This window comes from Micromonas pusilla (assembly GCF_000151265.4).
Source record: "Micromonas pusilla CCMP1545 genomic scaffold MICPUCscaffold_18, whole genome shotgun sequence".
NCBI classification, from domain to species: domain Eukaryota; kingdom Viridiplantae; phylum Chlorophyta; class Mamiellophyceae; order Mamiellales; family Mamiellaceae; genus Micromonas; species Micromonas pusilla.
Window position 1 is genome coordinate 465825 of NW_003315899.1, and position 16243 is coordinate 482067.

General features: G+C 67.4%; 8 protein-coding genes across 8 annotated transcripts in view; 5 read left to right on the top strand and 3 right to left on the bottom strand.

Annotated features, from left to right (window-relative positions):
• Positions 1-25: 25 nt before the first annotated feature.
• MICPUCDRAFT_67861 (uncharacterized protein) lies at positions 26-2348 on the bottom strand (the record flags this gene model as incomplete). The annotated part of the gene is made up of 4 exons (XM_003064816.1): positions 26-260; positions 404-865; positions 889-892; positions 1217-2348. 3 exons carry the CDS (start codon positions 2346-2348, stop codon positions 535-537), a joined length of 1467 nt encoding a protein of 488 aa, XP_003064862.1. The 3' UTR covers positions 26-260; positions 404-534.
• A 4518-nt stretch (positions 2349-6866) lies between these two features.
• MICPUCDRAFT_54801 (uncharacterized protein) lies at positions 6867-7085 on the top strand (the record flags this gene model as incomplete). The annotated part of the gene is made up of 1 exon (XM_003064703.1): positions 6867-7085. One exon carries the CDS (start codon positions 6867-6869, stop codon positions 7083-7085), a length of 219 nt encoding a protein of 72 aa, XP_003064749.1.
• Positions 7086-7251: 166 nt separating this feature from the next.
• On the top strand, positions 7252-7497 carry MICPUCDRAFT_54802 (uncharacterized protein; the record flags this gene model as incomplete). Its single annotated transcript, XM_003064704.1, has 1 exon — positions 7252-7497. The coding sequence occupies one exon, from the start codon at positions 7252-7254 to the stop codon at positions 7495-7497; it is 246 nt and encodes an 81-aa protein (XP_003064750.1).
• A 160-nt stretch (positions 7498-7657) lies between these two features.
• On the top strand, positions 7658-8688 carry MICPUCDRAFT_49335 (uncharacterized protein; the record flags this gene model as incomplete). Its single annotated transcript, XM_003064705.1, has 3 exons — positions 7658-8028; positions 8263-8477; positions 8621-8688. The coding sequence occupies exons 1-3, from the start codon at positions 7742-7744 to the stop codon at positions 8686-8688; spliced, it is 570 nt and encodes a 189-aa protein (XP_003064751.1). The 5' UTR covers positions 7658-7741.
• A 675-nt stretch (positions 8689-9363) lies between these two features.
• MICPUCDRAFT_45119 (uncharacterized protein) lies at positions 9364-11293 on the top strand (the record flags this gene model as incomplete). The annotated part of the gene is made up of 6 exons (XM_003064706.1): positions 9364-9582; positions 9684-9875; positions 10027-10259; position 10354; positions 10441-10628; positions 10861-11293. 6 exons carry the CDS (start codon positions 9364-9366, stop codon positions 11291-11293), a joined length of 1266 nt encoding a protein of 421 aa, XP_003064752.1.
• A 74-nt stretch (positions 11294-11367) lies between these two features.
• Positions 11368-13401, bottom strand: MICPUCDRAFT_49336 (uncharacterized protein; the record flags this gene model as incomplete). The annotated part of the gene is made up of 1 exon (XM_003064817.1): positions 11368-13401. One exon carries the CDS (start codon positions 13399-13401, stop codon positions 11368-11370), a length of 2034 nt encoding a protein of 677 aa, XP_003064863.1.
• A 149-nt stretch (positions 13402-13550) lies between these two features.
• On the top strand, positions 13551-13973 carry MICPUCDRAFT_54807 (uncharacterized protein; the record flags this gene model as incomplete). The annotated part of the gene is made up of 1 exon (XM_003064707.1): positions 13551-13973. The coding sequence occupies one exon, from the start codon at positions 13551-13553 to the stop codon at positions 13971-13973; it is 423 nt and encodes a 140-aa protein (XP_003064753.1).
• A 102-nt stretch (positions 13974-14075) lies between these two features.
• The window catches only part of MICPUCDRAFT_43718 (uncharacterized protein), a gene marked incomplete at both ends in the record, with an annotated part of 4648 nt that continues 2480 nt past the window's right edge, over positions 14076-16243 (bottom strand). Inside the window, 2 exons of the mRNA XM_003064818.1 lie at positions 14076-14278; positions 14444-16241. Coding sequence (XP_003064864.1) covers positions 14076-14278; positions 14444-16241 — 2001 coding nt within the window. The remainder of the gene's footprint in view (positions 14279-14443; positions 16242-16243) is intronic.

Here is a 16243-nt window from a genome sequence, read left to right on the forward strand (position 1 = left end):
CGGCTCGGTTGTTTTTTTTCTTTTTCTCGCTCGTTACTGGGTAACAATCGCGACTCTCTACGCGACCCCTCGGGTCTTCTCCCCATCGCATCTGATGGATCTCGAAGCTCTGCTCCGTCTAAATCAACACCTTCTTCTTTTTTTCTCTTTCCCCCCTTTCTCCTCCTCCTCCTCATCTTTAACGACGACGCCCTCGTCTCCGTCGTCGTCGTCTCCCGCCGCGTTCTTCGGCGCGATCTTCAGCGGCGACTGGCCGTCCCCTGCGTGGGTGAAGCGATCGGTCAGTCGAACGTCTTACCGGTCAAACGTTGAAAGGGAAACGCGGGTGAAGAGTGACGACGGGAAAAGTCCTCAAGGAACGGCGTGCACCACGCGAACGGGGTCGTATGGGAAGCAGTCTCACCTCCGCCCTCCCCCCCGACGTACGGCGCCGTCGCGGTCCAACACACCCCGAGGCTCACCCCCCACCGCACCGCCCCCGGCTCGAACGCCATGAACTCACCGGGCGCCTGCACGTGCCGGAATAACGGCACTCTATCGTCCGTTACCGTCACATCCCGCCGCGAATTCCACGCCGTGATCGCGGACGGGTCCGCCCACAGAAGCGCGCTGCGCGACGTCCCGCACCCGCTGCCCCTCTGCGAGGCGTCGATCGTGTCCCGGAGATACCGCTTCAAATTTCCGGCGCCGCGTCCCGGCACTGTGTACCAAACCATCCACGCCTTCGGGTTCGTCTTCGCGTTGTCGATCGCGAGCGAAATCACGGCGCCCAACCCGTGCGGGGTCGTTCCGAGCGGCACGATCGACATCGCGCCGGCGTGGTGCAGCACCGGCAGCGACGGGTCGACACCGTGGAGGAGGTGCCTATATAAGCGAACGTCGGGGTGGAGTTGAAAGGCGTCAGTTGGAGTTGAAAGGCGTCGAGGCGTGTCGGGATTGAAAGCGAGGGGTGGGCGGAGAGATGCGCCGGGAAAAGTCCTTAAGGATCGGCGTTCACCACGCCGACGCGGTCGTATGGGGACCAGTGTGAGGAGAACGCGCCAGTTCGCCGGCGCCGCCGCCGGCGGAGGGACGGCGGATCTCGCGATCGCGTCGCGGACCGAGCCGAGCGCGCCGCCGCACATCGACCGGAGGTCCCACGGGTGCTGCGCGGTCGCGGCGGCGGTCGCGGCGTCGTCGTCGTTTGGAGTGGTGGGCACGTTGGCGGCGGCGCCGGCGCCGGCGGCGACGGTTGACGTTCCATCTTCTTCTCGCGCCGCGGGGACCGCCGGGGACCTCGCGCTCGCCCGCCGCGACCGCGTCGCGACGCGCTCGGGCGTCCCCGCCGCCGCGTCGGTTGACGTTCCACATTCCGCGGCGGCTGAGGGGGTCGCGCCCTCCTTCTCCTTCTCCTTCTTCTTCTCCTTCTCCTTCTCCTTCTCCTTCTCCTTCTCCTTATCCTTCGCGCCGCCGGTGCTGAACCCGCCGGCGAGCGCGGTCTCGATGTCCGTTTCTACTCGTAACATCCGCGACCGCGTCCGCCACCCCGCGCGTCGATGCAGCAGAAAATGCCGCTCTCGCTCGCCGGGCCCCATATTCACGAGCGTCGCGCCCGCGTGTCGGAACGCGTCCGAGACGTCGTCGATCATGACGTTCGCGCTCGCATCAGCAGCTGTAACGCTTCCCGAGGTACCGTTACCGTCGCTCGCGGGCCAGGACGCTCTGAGCGCCGCGCCGTCGCGTTGGATCGACTCGAACGCCGCGGCGAGCGTCGGCGCTCTCTTCGCGCGGACGCTCCGCACGTCCAACCACTCCCCGGATCCCTTGTTCACCTGGACGAGCGAGTGCTCGTCGTCGAATACGTCGTCGTCGTCGTCTCCGGGCGGCGACGGTTCGAACGCACGGAGCGTCTGCGTGACGTGCGCGACGCGTATCCCGGGTCGAACGGTGGATGATCCGTTTTCCCCGGCCGCCGCCGCCGCGGACGCGCTCCACGGCGCCGGAGAGACGAACGGCTTCCGTCGGTGCGCGAGCTTCACCGCGCGGACGATCTTTTTGAACCCCGCGCGGTCCTCGTCGCGTCCGACGCGCCGTCGCGCGCCGTCGGTGACGACGGCGCCGCCCTGCCGCGCGAGCACCTCGCGCGCCTCGACGTCGATTTTGATCGTCGCGGCTTCATCGTTCGTCGTCGTCGTCGTCGTCGTCGTCGTCGTCGTCCCCGTGGCCGCCGCGGGGACGCACCCCAACACGAACGACGGCGGGGTGTCGTGCGTCGGGAGTCGAAGCGACGCGGCGTCGACGACGCCGCGCGCCGCGAACGACGCGTCCGTCGCGCGCCGGTCGTGCTTCGGATGAAGAATTTCGCACATCCCGGGTTTGGGGACGTGTTTCGGGGGCGAGGGAGGCGCGGAAGCTGGAACGTCAACCGTCGCGGAAGCTGGAACGTCAACCGTCGCGGCGGCTTCCTTCGCTTCTTTCGCTTCCCTCGCCTCTTGGCGCTTGTCGCGCTTGCGTCTCTTCTCGCGCTCGCGCCTCGACTCTTTCGCCGACGACGACGTCTTCGCGGTCGTGGCGGCGGTCCGTTTCTCCGACTCTAAGGGCCGTTCTATACAAGCGAACGTCGGGGTGGAGTTGAAAGGCGTCAGACGGAGTTGAAAGGCGTTGAGGGCGGGTATTGAAACCGAGGGTTGGGCGGAGAGATGCGCCGGGAAAAGTCCTTAAGGATCGGCGTTCACCACGCCGACGCGGTCGTATGGGGACTAGTGTATAGAACGCACCTGACTCCTCCTCCTTCTTTTTCGACGCGGCGGCGGCGACGACGACCGCCGCGGGCGTCGTCGTCGTCGTCGTCGTCGCCTTCTTCTTCTTAGGGCTTTTCGTCGGGGTCAGCTTCCTAGCCTTCTTCTCGCGTTTGCTTCGCGACGACGACTTCGCGCCGCCCGTCGTGAAGTTGTGCCTCAGGATCTCTTCCTCCGACGCCGCGGACGGACCCGCGCCGAGGTGCGAGGTGAGCATCCGCAACGCGTGCGGCAAAGTGGACTTCGCGAGGGGGGTGATCAGGGCGGTCGACGTCGGAATCGTCGGAATCGTCGGAATCGTAACGTCTGTTCCGGCGTCGTTCTTTTCCTCATTAACGACGCCGGGCGCCGCGCTTCCGCCTCCGCCTCCGCCGCCGCCGCCTCCTTCGTCGTCGTCGTCGCCGTCGTACGCGATCGCGGGCGCGGGCCGAGCGAAGACCGACTCCCAGCGTTCCTTGTCGTCCTCCACGTCATCCAGCGGCGTCGGCGGCGGCGGCGGTCGCTGTTGTTGCTGCTGCTGATTCGAAGGCGCGGACGAGTCTGGGGCCGGCGGACGCGTTCGAGTGACTTCGTAGTGCATGCACCCGGTCTTCGTCTTCTTTACTGATTTCGGGACTTCGCCGCCGTCGCCGTCGCCGTCGAACCCGCCCCAGCCGCCGTCCCAATCGACGCGCTCCGCGTCCTCGACCGGCGTCTTGTCGTTCGCGGTGACGGCGTGGACTTCGCGGCTGTTGACGTCGAACGCGCGTCCCCCGCGCTTCCCCGCGAGCGGGCGCGGAGGAAGAGCGGTGAGACTGCTTCCCATACGACCCCGTTCGCGTGGTGAACGCCGTTCCTTAAGGACTTTCCCCGTCCGCCCCCCGCCGCCGGGCGACGCGTTCCCTCTCTGCCGGTGATGCGCGCAGTACGACGCGCCCTCGATAGCGGTCATCTTACACCGCCACGTCTTCCCGTCGTTCCGCGCGCACCGCTCGCCGACGCCCTGGACGTACGGCGTCGGCGCGTGCGGCGACGCGGTGACGGGGACGAACGCCGGTTTTCCCGGCGGCGGCGACCGCGGCGTCGGCGCGTGGATCTGCGCGCGCGGGGACGGCGGCGCCGCCTTAACCGCCGCGCCGCTCTGACCGCTGCTACCCTTCGGGACGCGCAGCAGCGCGGTGGCTTGGAGGCCGTGGCACTTGATCTTCACGAGCTGTTGCGGTTGCGGTTGCTGTTGCGGTTGCGGTTGCGGTTGCGGTGGACGTCCACGGTTCGAGGCGGCCGCCCTGGCGGCCGGCGTCGTCGTCGCCGAAACCGCCGCAGACGAAATTCGGCTCTCCAAGAAGAACGGATCATCCGGCGTCGTCATCCACCGCGCGGTGCGCTTCTCGCCGATCCCCGCGAACAACGCGTCCGCGACCTCGGAGTTGATGAGCAGCTTTTGTTTTTGTTTTCTCCTCAGCGGCGGACGCGGTCGCGGTTGCGGCGTCGCCGCCGCGCCGCCTCCCGCGTCCGCGTCCGCGTCCGGCGACGCCTTCTCCGCGGCGGAGAGCGACGCGCGCTCGTGGATCGGCGGCGTCGTGCTCGTGCGCCGATTCGTATTCCGCGCCGTATCGTCGCTCGGCGAAGGCGACTTCGAGGGCGGCGATTTCGATTTCGATTTCGATTTCGATTTCGTCGCGACTTCGTCTTCGTCGTCGTCCCCTTCCGCGAACGCGTACGGATCCGCCGCGCCGTCGTCGTCGTCGTCCATGTCGTCGAGCTCCACGTCGTCGAGCTCCACGTCGTCGAGCTCCACGTCGTCGAGCTCCACGTCGTCGAGCTCCACGTCATCGTGGTCGGTCGCGGCGGCCTCGTGCTCCGACGCCGTCGCCTCGACGCCCGCCGGTTGAAGCGACGCGCGGACGACGCCGTCCGATATCTCGTCCTCCTCCTCCTCCTCCTCTGATTGGTCCACGTCATCGTCCACGTCGGACTCGGAGCCACTCGCGGAGTCGTCGTCGGAGTCGGAGCCGGACCCTTCGGAGTCGTCGGAGTCGTCGGAACCTTCGGAATCGTCGTCGCTAGCGCTAGCGCCGGCGGTTTCGTCGTCCGAACCCCCGTTCGCGTCCTGCGTGGGTGAAGCGATCGGTCAGTCGAACGTCTTACCGGTCAAACGTTGAAAGGGAAGCGTGGGTGAAGAGTGACGACGGGAAAAGTCCTTAAGGAACGGCGTTCACCACGCGAACGGGGTCGTATGGAAAGCAGTCTCACCGGAAATCGCGGCGCGAGCGGACTCCGGACTCCGCCGCCGGACTCCTCTCTCGCGTCCATCGCGCCGACCGCCACGGGCGAAGACGCGGGGAGCGTCTCCATCTCCCCCTCCGCCGGATTCGCCGCCGAAGCGATCTCCGCGTACGCGCGCCCCGTATCGCGCGCGGTATCAGTAGTACCCACCATCGCGACGCGCATCGTCCCCCATCCGGATCCCTCCTCTCTCGCGCCCGCGCCCGCGCCCGCGCCCGCGCCCGCCGTCGCCTCGGCCTCCACGAACCCCCACCCCCTCGCCTGCTCCGTCGCACCTGCTCCGTAGTACCGCGACAGCTCGTACAAGGCGTCAGCGACGTCGCGCTTCGGCGTCGTCGCGACCTTCGGGCGTGGTTCTGGTTCTTCGTCGGCGCCGCCGCGACCGCGGTGCAGCCGCCGCGCCTTCTCCCGCGTCTCTCGCCCGAAGGTGTCGTCGAGGATCGCGCCGACCCATTGCGCTGAGGGTCGTTCCGTACGAGCGATGATATCGGGGTGGAGTTGAAAGGCGTCAGAAGCGGAGTTGAAAGCCGTCGCGGCGTGTCGGGATTGAAACCAGCGGGGGACCTTGGGCGGAGAGATGCGCCGGAAGATAAAGTCCTTAAGGATCGGCGTTCACCACGCGAACGCGGTCGTATGGGGACCAGTGTAAACATGAACGCGCCTGAGTCCTCGTCGCCCCACGCCGAGCACGACTCCTCCTCCGCGGGGACGAAGCGTCTCGTTCCCTCGCGCGGCGCGTCCGGACTCGGAGGAAGAGCGGTGAGACTGCTTCCCATACGACCCCGTTCGCGTGGTGAACGCCGTTCCTTAAGGACTTTCGGAAGAACGTCCGGAAGCATCTCGAACAGCGCGTCGACCGCGGCGTCGATACCAGACCACGGCGAACAGACCGCCGCGCGAGTATTCGGCGTCGGGGTGATGAGCTCCAGGAGGAACGCGTGGACGTCTTTCGTCATCGACGACGCGTCGACGTCGCGCGCGCTTCGGACGTATCTGGCGAGCGGCTCGGGCCCCAGGAGAAGTACCGGATGACGCGCGGCGGGTTCGCGCTCTCGATCGTCTCGATCGTCTCGGTCGCGGTCGCGGTCGATGGCGTCGTCGGGGCGCATGAACTCGAGCTGCGATGGACGAGGGAAGCGCCAGGGTCGGCGAGCGAAGGACGAGAGGCGCGACGACGGATCGAGGAAGACGAGGGAACGAGATGAATGAATGAATGAACGAACGAACGCGACGACGAAGAGAAAACAACGAGAGAATTGCACGCGAAGGACGCCCCGCGCGCGTCGCGCGCGGGGCCGAGCGGGCGACGACGACGACTCGCGCGCGCCCAGGACGCACCTCGTACTCGCTCGGGACGCGAACCGCGGGCCAGCCGTGCTCCGGGTGCTCGCTCGTGACTGCCCACGCGTAGCGCCCGCCCAGTAACACAATCTGACGCACGCACCGTCGCCCGCGCGCGCCCGCGCCGCCGCCGCCGACGGGTGGGGCGGGGGCGGGGCCCGGGTCGAGCGGCGGCGGCGCCGTCATCATCGTGCGAGGTGGGCGAGGAGATGGGTGTTGTCTACGTCGCGCGCCGCGCGGGAGGAAGACGCATCGTCGCGACGACGGTCGTCGGGTCGGGCGTCGCTTTATGGTACTGATGCGACACTCCTCGGGGTCGCCGACGCGGCCAGAACTGTTCAGCTCGATCGGAAAAAAGTTCGGTGCATTCTTGGGCCGTCTGCCCTAACCTGTCGGAGCTCGAAGGTGCCCTAAAAGGTTCTCTCTCGTCTCCGCGCGGCGATCGGCAGTTCTGATCGCGCGGCTCAGGCGGCCCCGTTCGTCATGAAACTCTCGCCCCTCGCGCATCAAACGTCCGCGCACGCGGACGCGGTGTGGTCCGTCGCGTGGTGTCCCACAGGCGACGACGACGGCGGCGATCTGCTCCTCACCGGGTCCGTGGACGAGTCGGTGAAATCATGGCGCGCGACCGCGGAGGGGCTCGAGATGGTGCACGACTACCAAGGTGAGACTGCTTCCCATACGACCCCGTCCGCGTGGTGAACGCCGATCCTTAAGGACTTTCGTTTCGTCACTTCATCGCGCTCGGTCCGATCGATCGATCGAACGACGCGACAACGCGCGTCCTCTCCCGATCGCGTCGCGTCGTCATCATTTCATCATTCATCTTCGTCCTCATCAACCCTGACCTCTCCCCTCAAACTCCCCTATGAAACTCACTCCCCCCCACCCAGGCCACACCCTCGGCGTCGTCTCCCTCGCGGTCGCGTCCAACGGCCTCGTCGCGTCCTCCGCGCTCGACTCCTTCGTCCGCGTGTGGGATCTCAAGACGCACGAGACGCGATGCGTGATCGAGTGCCCAGCGGCTGAAAATTGGGCCGTCGCGTTCGAGGCGCGTTCATGTTTACACTGGTTCCCATACGACCCCGTCGGCGTGGTGAACGCCGTTCCTTAAGGACTTTTCCCGTCGCATCACTCCTCCCACCCCTCGGTTTCAATCCCCGCCCTCGGCGCCTGTGAACTCCGCTTCTGACGCCTTTCAACTCCACCCCGACATCGTCGCTCGTATGGACAACGACCCTCAGCCGACGAAAGACGACGCCGCCCCGACGCTCCTCGCGCTCGCGGGCGGCGTCAGCGGCGCGGTGAAGCTGTACTCCGTCGCGGACGGCGACGACCTCGGCGCGTGCGTCGCGACGATGCCGCTGCCGAGAGCGACGGGAGGAGGCGACGGCGGGAAAGGGGCGGCGGGTGGGGGATCGTCGCGATTCGCGCATTCGATCGCTTTTTCGCCCGACGGTAGACGCGTCGTGTGCGGCGCCATGGACGGCACGGTGGCCGTCTTCGACGTCCCCTCGAGGAAGCTTCTGCACACGCTCGAAGGCCACGCGATGCCGGTCCGAGGCGTGTGCTTCAGCGTCGACTCGAAGACGGCGTTCACCGCGTGCGACGACGGATACGTCCACGCCTACGACGTCGAGACGAGGCGCGTCTGAGACTGCTCCCCATACGACCCCGTTCGCGTTGTGAACTTCATTCCTTAAGAACTTTTGGGTCCCTCCCGACTCGACTTCTCGAGATTGGTGGTCCCAGTACGATCGTATCGTATCGTCGTTCGTTCCTACGTGGCGTCCACGTCTGTCGTGTCGCTCGTTACCCACCACACGATCTGCCACGTCGTCGCGCCGAATCTGACCAATCACGTCGCTTCATTCCGCAGGTCGCTGACGCAATCGTTCCCGGGGCACGACGCGTGGGCGCTGAGCGTCGCCGCGAGCCCGTGCGGCCGCGCCGTCGTCAGCTGCGGCGCGGACGGCACCGTGAAGCTGTGGGATCTCACGCAGGGTCTGGGTGTGGGGGGGAAGATGGCGCAGAGCGTGTCGGACGTGTCGGACGCGACGTGGGGCGCGTGTTTCAAGCCGGGGACCGGAGGCGGTGAGACTGCTTTCCATACGACCCCGTTCGCGTGGTGCACGCCGTTCCTTAAGGACTTTTCCCGTCGTCACTCTTCACCCGCGCTTCCCTTTCAACGTTTGACCGGTAAGACGTTCGACTGACCGATCGCTTCACCCACGCAGGAGGCGGGGGGCGGCTGGCCGCCGTCGGCGACGACGCGTCGGTGTGCCTATACGACTTCACCGCGTGACGGGAGCCGCGGGGGCGTGGGGGTGGTTTAGGGATCGAGGGTGGGTCGTTATTAGGTGGTGGTTTGTAACGCGCTGCAGGCACGCCGCGGGGAAATTCGCGTCGTCGTCGTCGTCGTCGTTTGAACGTTCGTTTAGTGTACAGTAGTTCTCCCGCGACGCCGAACTCGACCTCGAACTCTCTCTCGAACAAAATTTTTCACGCTCATCACTCGACGCGACCAGACGTCGGAAAACAAACTCTCGGAATAATGCGACGGCGGCGGCGCACTCGCACGCGCGCGTACCGGCCGGCACGCACGCGTCTCGCCATGGGCTCCGAAGGGAAGAAGATGAAGAAGGAGAAGAAGGAGAAGAAAGAGAAGAAGGAGAAGAAGGAGAAGAAGGAGAAGAAGCGCGAGCGCGAGGTGGGCGCGGACGACGCGACCGCCGCCGCGCCGTCGTCGAAGAAGGCTGCGAAGAAATCGTCGTCGTCGCATCGCGGCGACATCGGCGGCGGTCTCGCCAAGGTGGGCGACCGCGACCTCGCCGCCTCCGCGCCGCCCTTCAAGCGCGATTTCTACGTCCCCGCGTCCTCCGTCGCGGCGCTGTCCAAGTCCGAAATCGCGGAGCGGCGCGAGAGCAACGGCATCGAGGAGTGCACGCTCGACGTCGCGCCGTGCGTCGCCTTCGCGGAGATGAAGGGCAGCGTTCCTCCGAACGTCCTCGCGGCGACGAGCGCGTTTCAGAGGCCGTCGCCGATTCAAGCGCAGTCGTGGCCGATCGTCCTGAGCGGCCGGGACATGGTCGGCATCGCCGCGACCGGGTCGGGGAAGACGCTGGCGTTCGGACTCCCCGCGCTGACGCAGATTCTCTCGCAGGCGCGTTCGCGTTTTCGCCTTCGTTCACCCACCACGGTTTCAACTTTGACCCGCAGTTCTTTCGTTCAACTGATCGACCCGACCGAAACAACTTTTTGACTGACGCGAAAACATACGCTTCTTTCCTCGCCGCGCAGCCCCCCGCGAAACCGGGGCAGCCGATCTGCCTCGTCCTCGCGCCCACGCGCGAGCTCGCGCAGCAGACCGCGCGCGTGTTCGACGAAGCGGGCAAGTCGTGTAACGTCCGATGCGTGTGCGTTTACGGCGGAGCGCCGAAGTGGGAGCAAAAAAAACAGGCGCGTTCTATACACTGGTCCCCATACGACCCCGTTCGCGTGGTGAACGCCGATCCTTTAGGACTTTGCCCGGCGCTTCTCTCCGCCCATCCCTCGGTTTCAATCCCCGCCCTCGGCGCCTTTCAAATCCATCTGACGCCTTTGAACTCCACCCCGACAATCGCTTGTATGGAACGACCCACAGATGCGCGAGGGCGGCGGCTGCGCCGTCGTCGTCGCCACTCCGGGCCGCCTCCGCGACTTCATGAACGACGGCGACGTCAAGCTCGACCGCGTCACGACGCTGGTGTTGGACGAGGCGGACAGGATGTTAGACTTGGGGTTCGAGCCGGAGATTCGGGAGATCGCCGGCGCGACGCGCGCGGATAGGCAAACCGTCATGTTCAGCGCGACGTGGCCGATGTCCATCCAAGGCGCGTTCTCATTATCACACTGATCCCCATACGACCCCGTTCGCGTGGTGAACGCCGTTCCTTAAGGACTTTCTCTCCCGGCGTCTCTTTCCGCCCAGGGTCCCCCGCTTTCAATCCCCGACCCTATGACGCCTTTCAACTCCGCCACTGACGCCTTTCAACTCCGCCCAGGCCTCGCGTCGGAGTTCATGCGCGACCCGGTCAAGGTGCGGATCGGCGCGGAAGGTTTGAAAGCGTCGCACTCGATCACGCAGATCGTGGAGGTGGTCGAGCCGAACGATAAAGACTCGCATCTCACTCGTCTCCTCAAGAAGTACTGCGGCGGTCAGACCCCGACGCCTCGGACGCTCATCTTCGCGTTGTATAAGAAGGAGTGCGCGCGCGTCGCGGAGAACTTGAGGCGCGTTCTATGTCTTTATTTCAAACTGGTCCCCATACGGCCCCGTTCGCGTGGTGAACGCGATTCCTTGAGGACTTTACTTCCCGGCGCATCTCTCCGCTCATCACCCCTCGGTTTCAATCCCCGCCTTCGACGCCTTTCAACTCCACCCCTGACGCCTTTCAACTCCACCCCGACATCGTCGCTCGTACGGAACGACCCTCAGACGCCAAAACTGGGCGTGCGTCCCGATCCACGGCGACATGACGCAACGAGATCGCGAGGAGTCCGTCGCCGCGTTTAAGGACGGGTCGAAGCCCTTGCTCGTCGCCACCGACGTCGCCGCGCGAGGATTAGACATCAAAGGCGTGGAGTACGTTATCAACTACACGTTCCCGCTGACCACGGAGGATTACGTGCACAGGATCGGACGCACGGGTCGGGCGGGGAAGACGGGCATCGCGCACACGTTGTTCACGGTGCACGATAAGGCGAGAGCCGGGGAGCTCGCGAACGTGCTGAGGGAGGCGGGCGCGGAGGTGCCGGACGCGTTGACGAATTTCGGGACGCACGTGAAGAAGAAGGAGAGCAAGCTGTACGGCGCGCACTTCAAGGACGTGGACACGAGCGTCAAGGCGACGAAGATCACGTTCGATTGACGAGAAATTTTTTTTTATGTATCCTGTCTAATAACAACGCTAACGCCGCCGTGAGAGAAACGCCTCCCGTCGCGTCACCGCCGTCGGCTGCCCTTCTCCGCGATCGCCTTCTCGAGCTCTTCGTCCAGCGCCGCCCACGGGTCGTCCTCTTCCTCCGCGGGCGGCGACGGTTCAGGTTCCGGCGACGGTTCAGGTTCCTCCGGAGCCGGAGCTGCCGCCGCCGCCGCCGCCGCCGGAACCGTTTTCTTCGGCGACCTCGCGGCGGCGGCGGCGGCCAACTTCGCCTTCAACGCCGCCTTCTCCGCCTCGATCGCCGCGAGCTTCTCGCTCATGATCGCCTTCTCGCGTCGCAGCTCCGTCAGCCGCGCGGCTTCCTTCGCGGCGGCCACCTTCGCCGCCCTCGCCGCGGTCGCCGCCGCGTCTTCATCAGACGGCGTCGCGAGCGCTCGCGCTCGCGCCGGCGCCGCGTCTGCGTCCGCCGCCGCCGACGCCGCTTTCGACGCCGCGGTCGCCGCCGCGGTCGCCGCCGCGGTCGCCGCCGCAGCCTCCGGCGGAAGTTTTTCCTCCGTCGGGGTCTCTTTCGACGGCGGCGCGAACGAAAACGCGGGCGCGGTCGCGTTGAGCTTCGCCGGCGGCGGCTTCGAAGCGACCTCTTCTTCTTCTTCTTCTTCTCGGTCTTCTTCGGGCTCGGGCTCGGGCACGGGCGCGGGCGCGGGCACGGGCGCGCCGCTTAAACGGCTGATAATGGACGGTTTCGCCGGTTCCGGCGCCGGCGCCGCGAGCGCACCGAGCGCGGCCAACGCGCCCAACGCCGGAGCGTCGTCGTCGTCGTCGTCTTCGTCCGAGACTTCTTCCCACTCGGAGTCCGACCCGCCCTCCTCCTCCTCCTCCTCCTCCTCCTCTTCTTCGTACTCGCTCTCTTCCTCCTCCTCGTCTTCGTACTCTCCATCCTGGTCCTCGTCCTCGTCCTCTTCCTCATCGTAGTCCTCCTCCTCCTCCTCCTCCTCCTCCTCCTCCACCTCCGCCGGGGGCTCGTAAGGCAGCGGCGCGCCGGAGAGCCGACTCAGTATCGACGGCTTCGCCGACTCCCGCGCCGCCGGCGCCGGCGGCGCCGCCGGCGGATTCCTCGGCGGAGAGGGCCGACGGCGGACCTTCTCCTTTTCCTTTTCCTTCTCCTTTTTGTTACGTCGACCGCCGCGACCGCCGCGGCCGCCGCCGCCGCCGCCCTGGCCGCGGCTCTCGCTCTGGTTCCCTTCGCCGAAGCCGCCGCCGCTGAGCCGACTCCGCAGATCCCCGCCCATCTCTACGCCGCCGCCGCCTCCTGCTCCTCCGCCTCCTCCTCCGCCTTTACCGCCGCCTTTACCGCCGCCGCCGCCGCGCTTCGAGGCGTTCTCCTCGAGCTTCTTCGCGCGCTCGATCTCCCGCGCGGCCTCGTCGCCGCCGCTGCTGCCCCACCACGCGGCGAGGTCCTCCACGCTCTCCTCTTTCGGCCGCGGATTTGACGACGGATCATTCGACGGACGATTCCCTCCTCCTCCTCCGCCGCCGCCGCCGCCGCCGCCGCCCTTGGCGGCGTTCGTCTTCCGCGTCTTCCGCTCGGACTCCACCTTGGGCGCCGCCGGCGTTTCGTGTTTCGCCTCCCCGCCGCGCCCGCCGCCAGATCCTCCGCGTGCGCCGCCTCGTCCTCCGCCGCGCCCGCCGCGCCCTCCAGATCCTCCTCCGCGCCCCCCGCCAGATCCCCCCCCGCCCTCGCGCTCGAACGACATCCACGGCTTCGGGTCTTTCCACTCCCGTCCGTCCTTCACGACGTTGATCCCGATGCCGTACGCCTTCTTGTTGGCGTTCGTCTCGGTCGCCGCCTGCTCCTGCCACGCGCTTTCGTACGCGGCGCGATCGTTTTGGTTCCGGACGATGCTGCGCACGAATCCGTGCGAGAGATCGAGTTTCGCGCGGCCGCCGCCTCGCCCGCCGCCGCCTCGGCCGCGCCCGCCGCCGCGTCCGCCGCCGCGGTCGCCGCCGCGGTCGCCGCGCGCGGAGTCCACGTTCCCGCCGTCGTCGCGCTTCGGCGGCGGGGCGAAGCCGGTCATGTACCCGCCGTTCTTCGACATGGCGAGCGCGCGCGCGACGCAGTGATGACGACTCAGCGTTCATCCTGATGGCTTCTTTTGCAGTGAGAGTTCCGGAAGGGGACATAAGCGACGCGCGCGCGCGCGCGAAGGACGCGCTCCCGTCCGTCCATCCGTCCGTCCGTCGCGAGATGTCGAGCGCGCTCGTGCTCGCGAACGTCGCGCGCCCGCGTCTCGCGGCGCGCGCGTCGCGTCGAAGCCCCCGGGCGTCGTCGTCGTCTTCGTCTTCATCGCGGGAGAAGACGGAAACGCCCTCGTCGTCGTCCCCCGCGCGCGACGCGTCCTCGTCCACCGCGGACGCGCCGACGCGGACGACGCCGCCGCCGCGCCTCGGACGTCGTGTGGCGGCCGCGACGACGCTCGCGGCCGCCGCCGCCGCCGCTCTCGCCGCCGCCGACGACGCGGAGGCGGCGACCGCGGAGATAGATAAACAATTGCTTAGCAGTTTCGGCGAGAAGGAATCGGACGCGGACAGAACCGCGAGCCTCGCGAGCACGGCCGCGTGCGTCGCGCTCGCGCTCGCGCTGGGGAGCGGAGGCGGCAAGAAGAGTTGACGAGCGACGCGGCGCGGCGCGCGACGAAGGGTCTAGGAAGGACCGATACCGCTCACTTGGACCGATCGATCGCCGCGCCTCTTTTCTAACGAATCTAACAAATCATTTCCCGTCGCCGCCGCCGACGGCGACTCCCGCCATCCCGCACGTCGCCATGATCGCGAACGCCGCCTTCGACGCGCGCGCGTTCACTTCCGCGTCCCCCCCGCGCGGCAGCGGCGATATCTCCCGAAAGCTCGGCAGCGTCGGCAGCGGGGTCTCGTCGCGACGACGAACCTTCGTCCGTCCGTTTGCGTTTGCGTTCCCTGAGGGTCGAGGGTCCATACAAAGCGACGTCGGGGTGGAGTTCATAGGCGTCAGAAGCGGAGTTGAAAGGCGTCGAGGTGTGTCGGGATTGAAAGCGTGGGACCCTGGGCGGAGAGAGACGCCGGGAGAGAAAGTTTTTAAGGATCGGCGTTCACCACGCGAACGGGGTCGTATGGGGACCAGTGTATAGAACGCGCCGTCCCACCGCGGCGGCGTCGGCGTCTCCGCGCCTCTGCGCCCCGTCGCGACGCTCGCCAACGCGCACCACACCGCGTCCTCGTCCACCTTCGCGAGGCCTCTCAGCGCGCGCTCCGCGGCTCTTCGAACCTCCCCTGTCGTTTTGTTTTGGTTGGTCTCCGATGAGGGACGTCTCGACGACGCCGACGACGCGTCGCCGACGGCGAACGGAAGCGCGGCGCGCGTCGCGCACCCCGCGACGTCCGCGATCGCCCCGCGCGCGTCCTCGTCCTCGCACATCCGCGCGATCGCGTCGAAGATGGAGATCCGAACCGCGTCCGTCTGCCGCGGCGCGACGTCGTCCGCGACGGTTACGGTTACCACGGCTTTTTCGTTCGCCTCGAAAACGTTTTCTTTCGCCTCGTCCGCGACGTACAGCTTGTCGAGCCGCGACGACGCGACGCCGCCGAACTCGCCGCCGAGCCCGCCGACGTGCGCGACGCCGCGGTCGATCACGCGCCGCAACCACGGCCAAAGCTCGCTCGCGACCCTACGCGCGATGAACCCTCCCTTGCTCGCCGTCGCCGTCGCGATCAAGAGCTCCAACGACGCTTTCAACGCGTCCGGTTTCACCGCCGGGCCCAACCGATGCCCGAGCGACATCACCAGGTGCGGCCAGAGCGCGTGCACCCTCGGGAGCAGCTTCTTCGGCGTCTCCGCCTCGCTGACGATGACCGGGACGTCGTGCGGATACAACCGCTTTAACGTCTCGTGCGTGGCCGTTTCCTCTTTCGCTTGGCGCTCGACGACGGCGAGCGCGAGGACGGCTTCGCGGCACGCGTCGGCGGCGCGGATTCGCGTCTTGGCGTCCTCTGACTGCAGCAACGGCGCGGACGCGGCGAGGACGTCGGACGCGAGCGCGCTGCTCGACGCGGCGGACCGGACGCGGACGCACCAGTCGGTGATTATCGCGGGGACGTTGATTGCGGCGCACGCGGCGCGGTGGGGGGAGTTTTGGATCACGGCTGCGAGCGTCGCGTCGACGGAGGCGTCGTCGTCGTCGTCGGCGTCGTCGTCGGCGGCGGCGGCGGCGGCGTCGGCTCTGCGGTCTTCCATCTCGCGAAGGAGCTCGCGCAGCGGCGCGACCGTCGCCGCGGCGTTTCGCGCGTCGCGGAGCCCTTCCTCGCCCTCGAGCGACACCGCGCGGCAGACCTCGCGCGCGACGCCGAGAAACGCGCACGCGTGCCGCCAGTTCTTCCTCCGTCGTTGGATCGAAATCGCATCCAACGCGCGTCCGAGCGGCTCGCGTAACAGCGGCAACGCCGCGCGCGCGGCGCCGACTTCGCCGCCGAACACCGCGGCAAAGAACGACGGCGCGTCCGGGTGGTCGTCCAGGTGGCGCAAGTGGCGCGAGAGCATGTCCACGACGTGGTCCGCGTTCGCGACGACGAGCGCGGCGACCGCCGATTGGTGCGAAGAACCGGAACCGGGTTTTCGTGTCCCGCCCGCGCCGACGCCGACGTCGACGCCGTGCCCCGCGTTGTGCGCGACGACCCTCAGCGCCGCCGCCGCCGCGTCGCTCACCTTGACGTTGTCGTCGCCGAGCCTGCGCAGCAGCGGGCACAGCGCCGCGGTGAGGAAGTTCCCGCGGTGGACGTACGCGTCGCCGCACGCGTTTGAAAACGCGCCGACGCCTTCGACGCAGGACGTGACCAGCGACGCGTTGTCGCGTAACGTCGCGAGGGAGAGCGTTACGACGTTTGGGTGGGAGCTCGAGGAGTACCTCT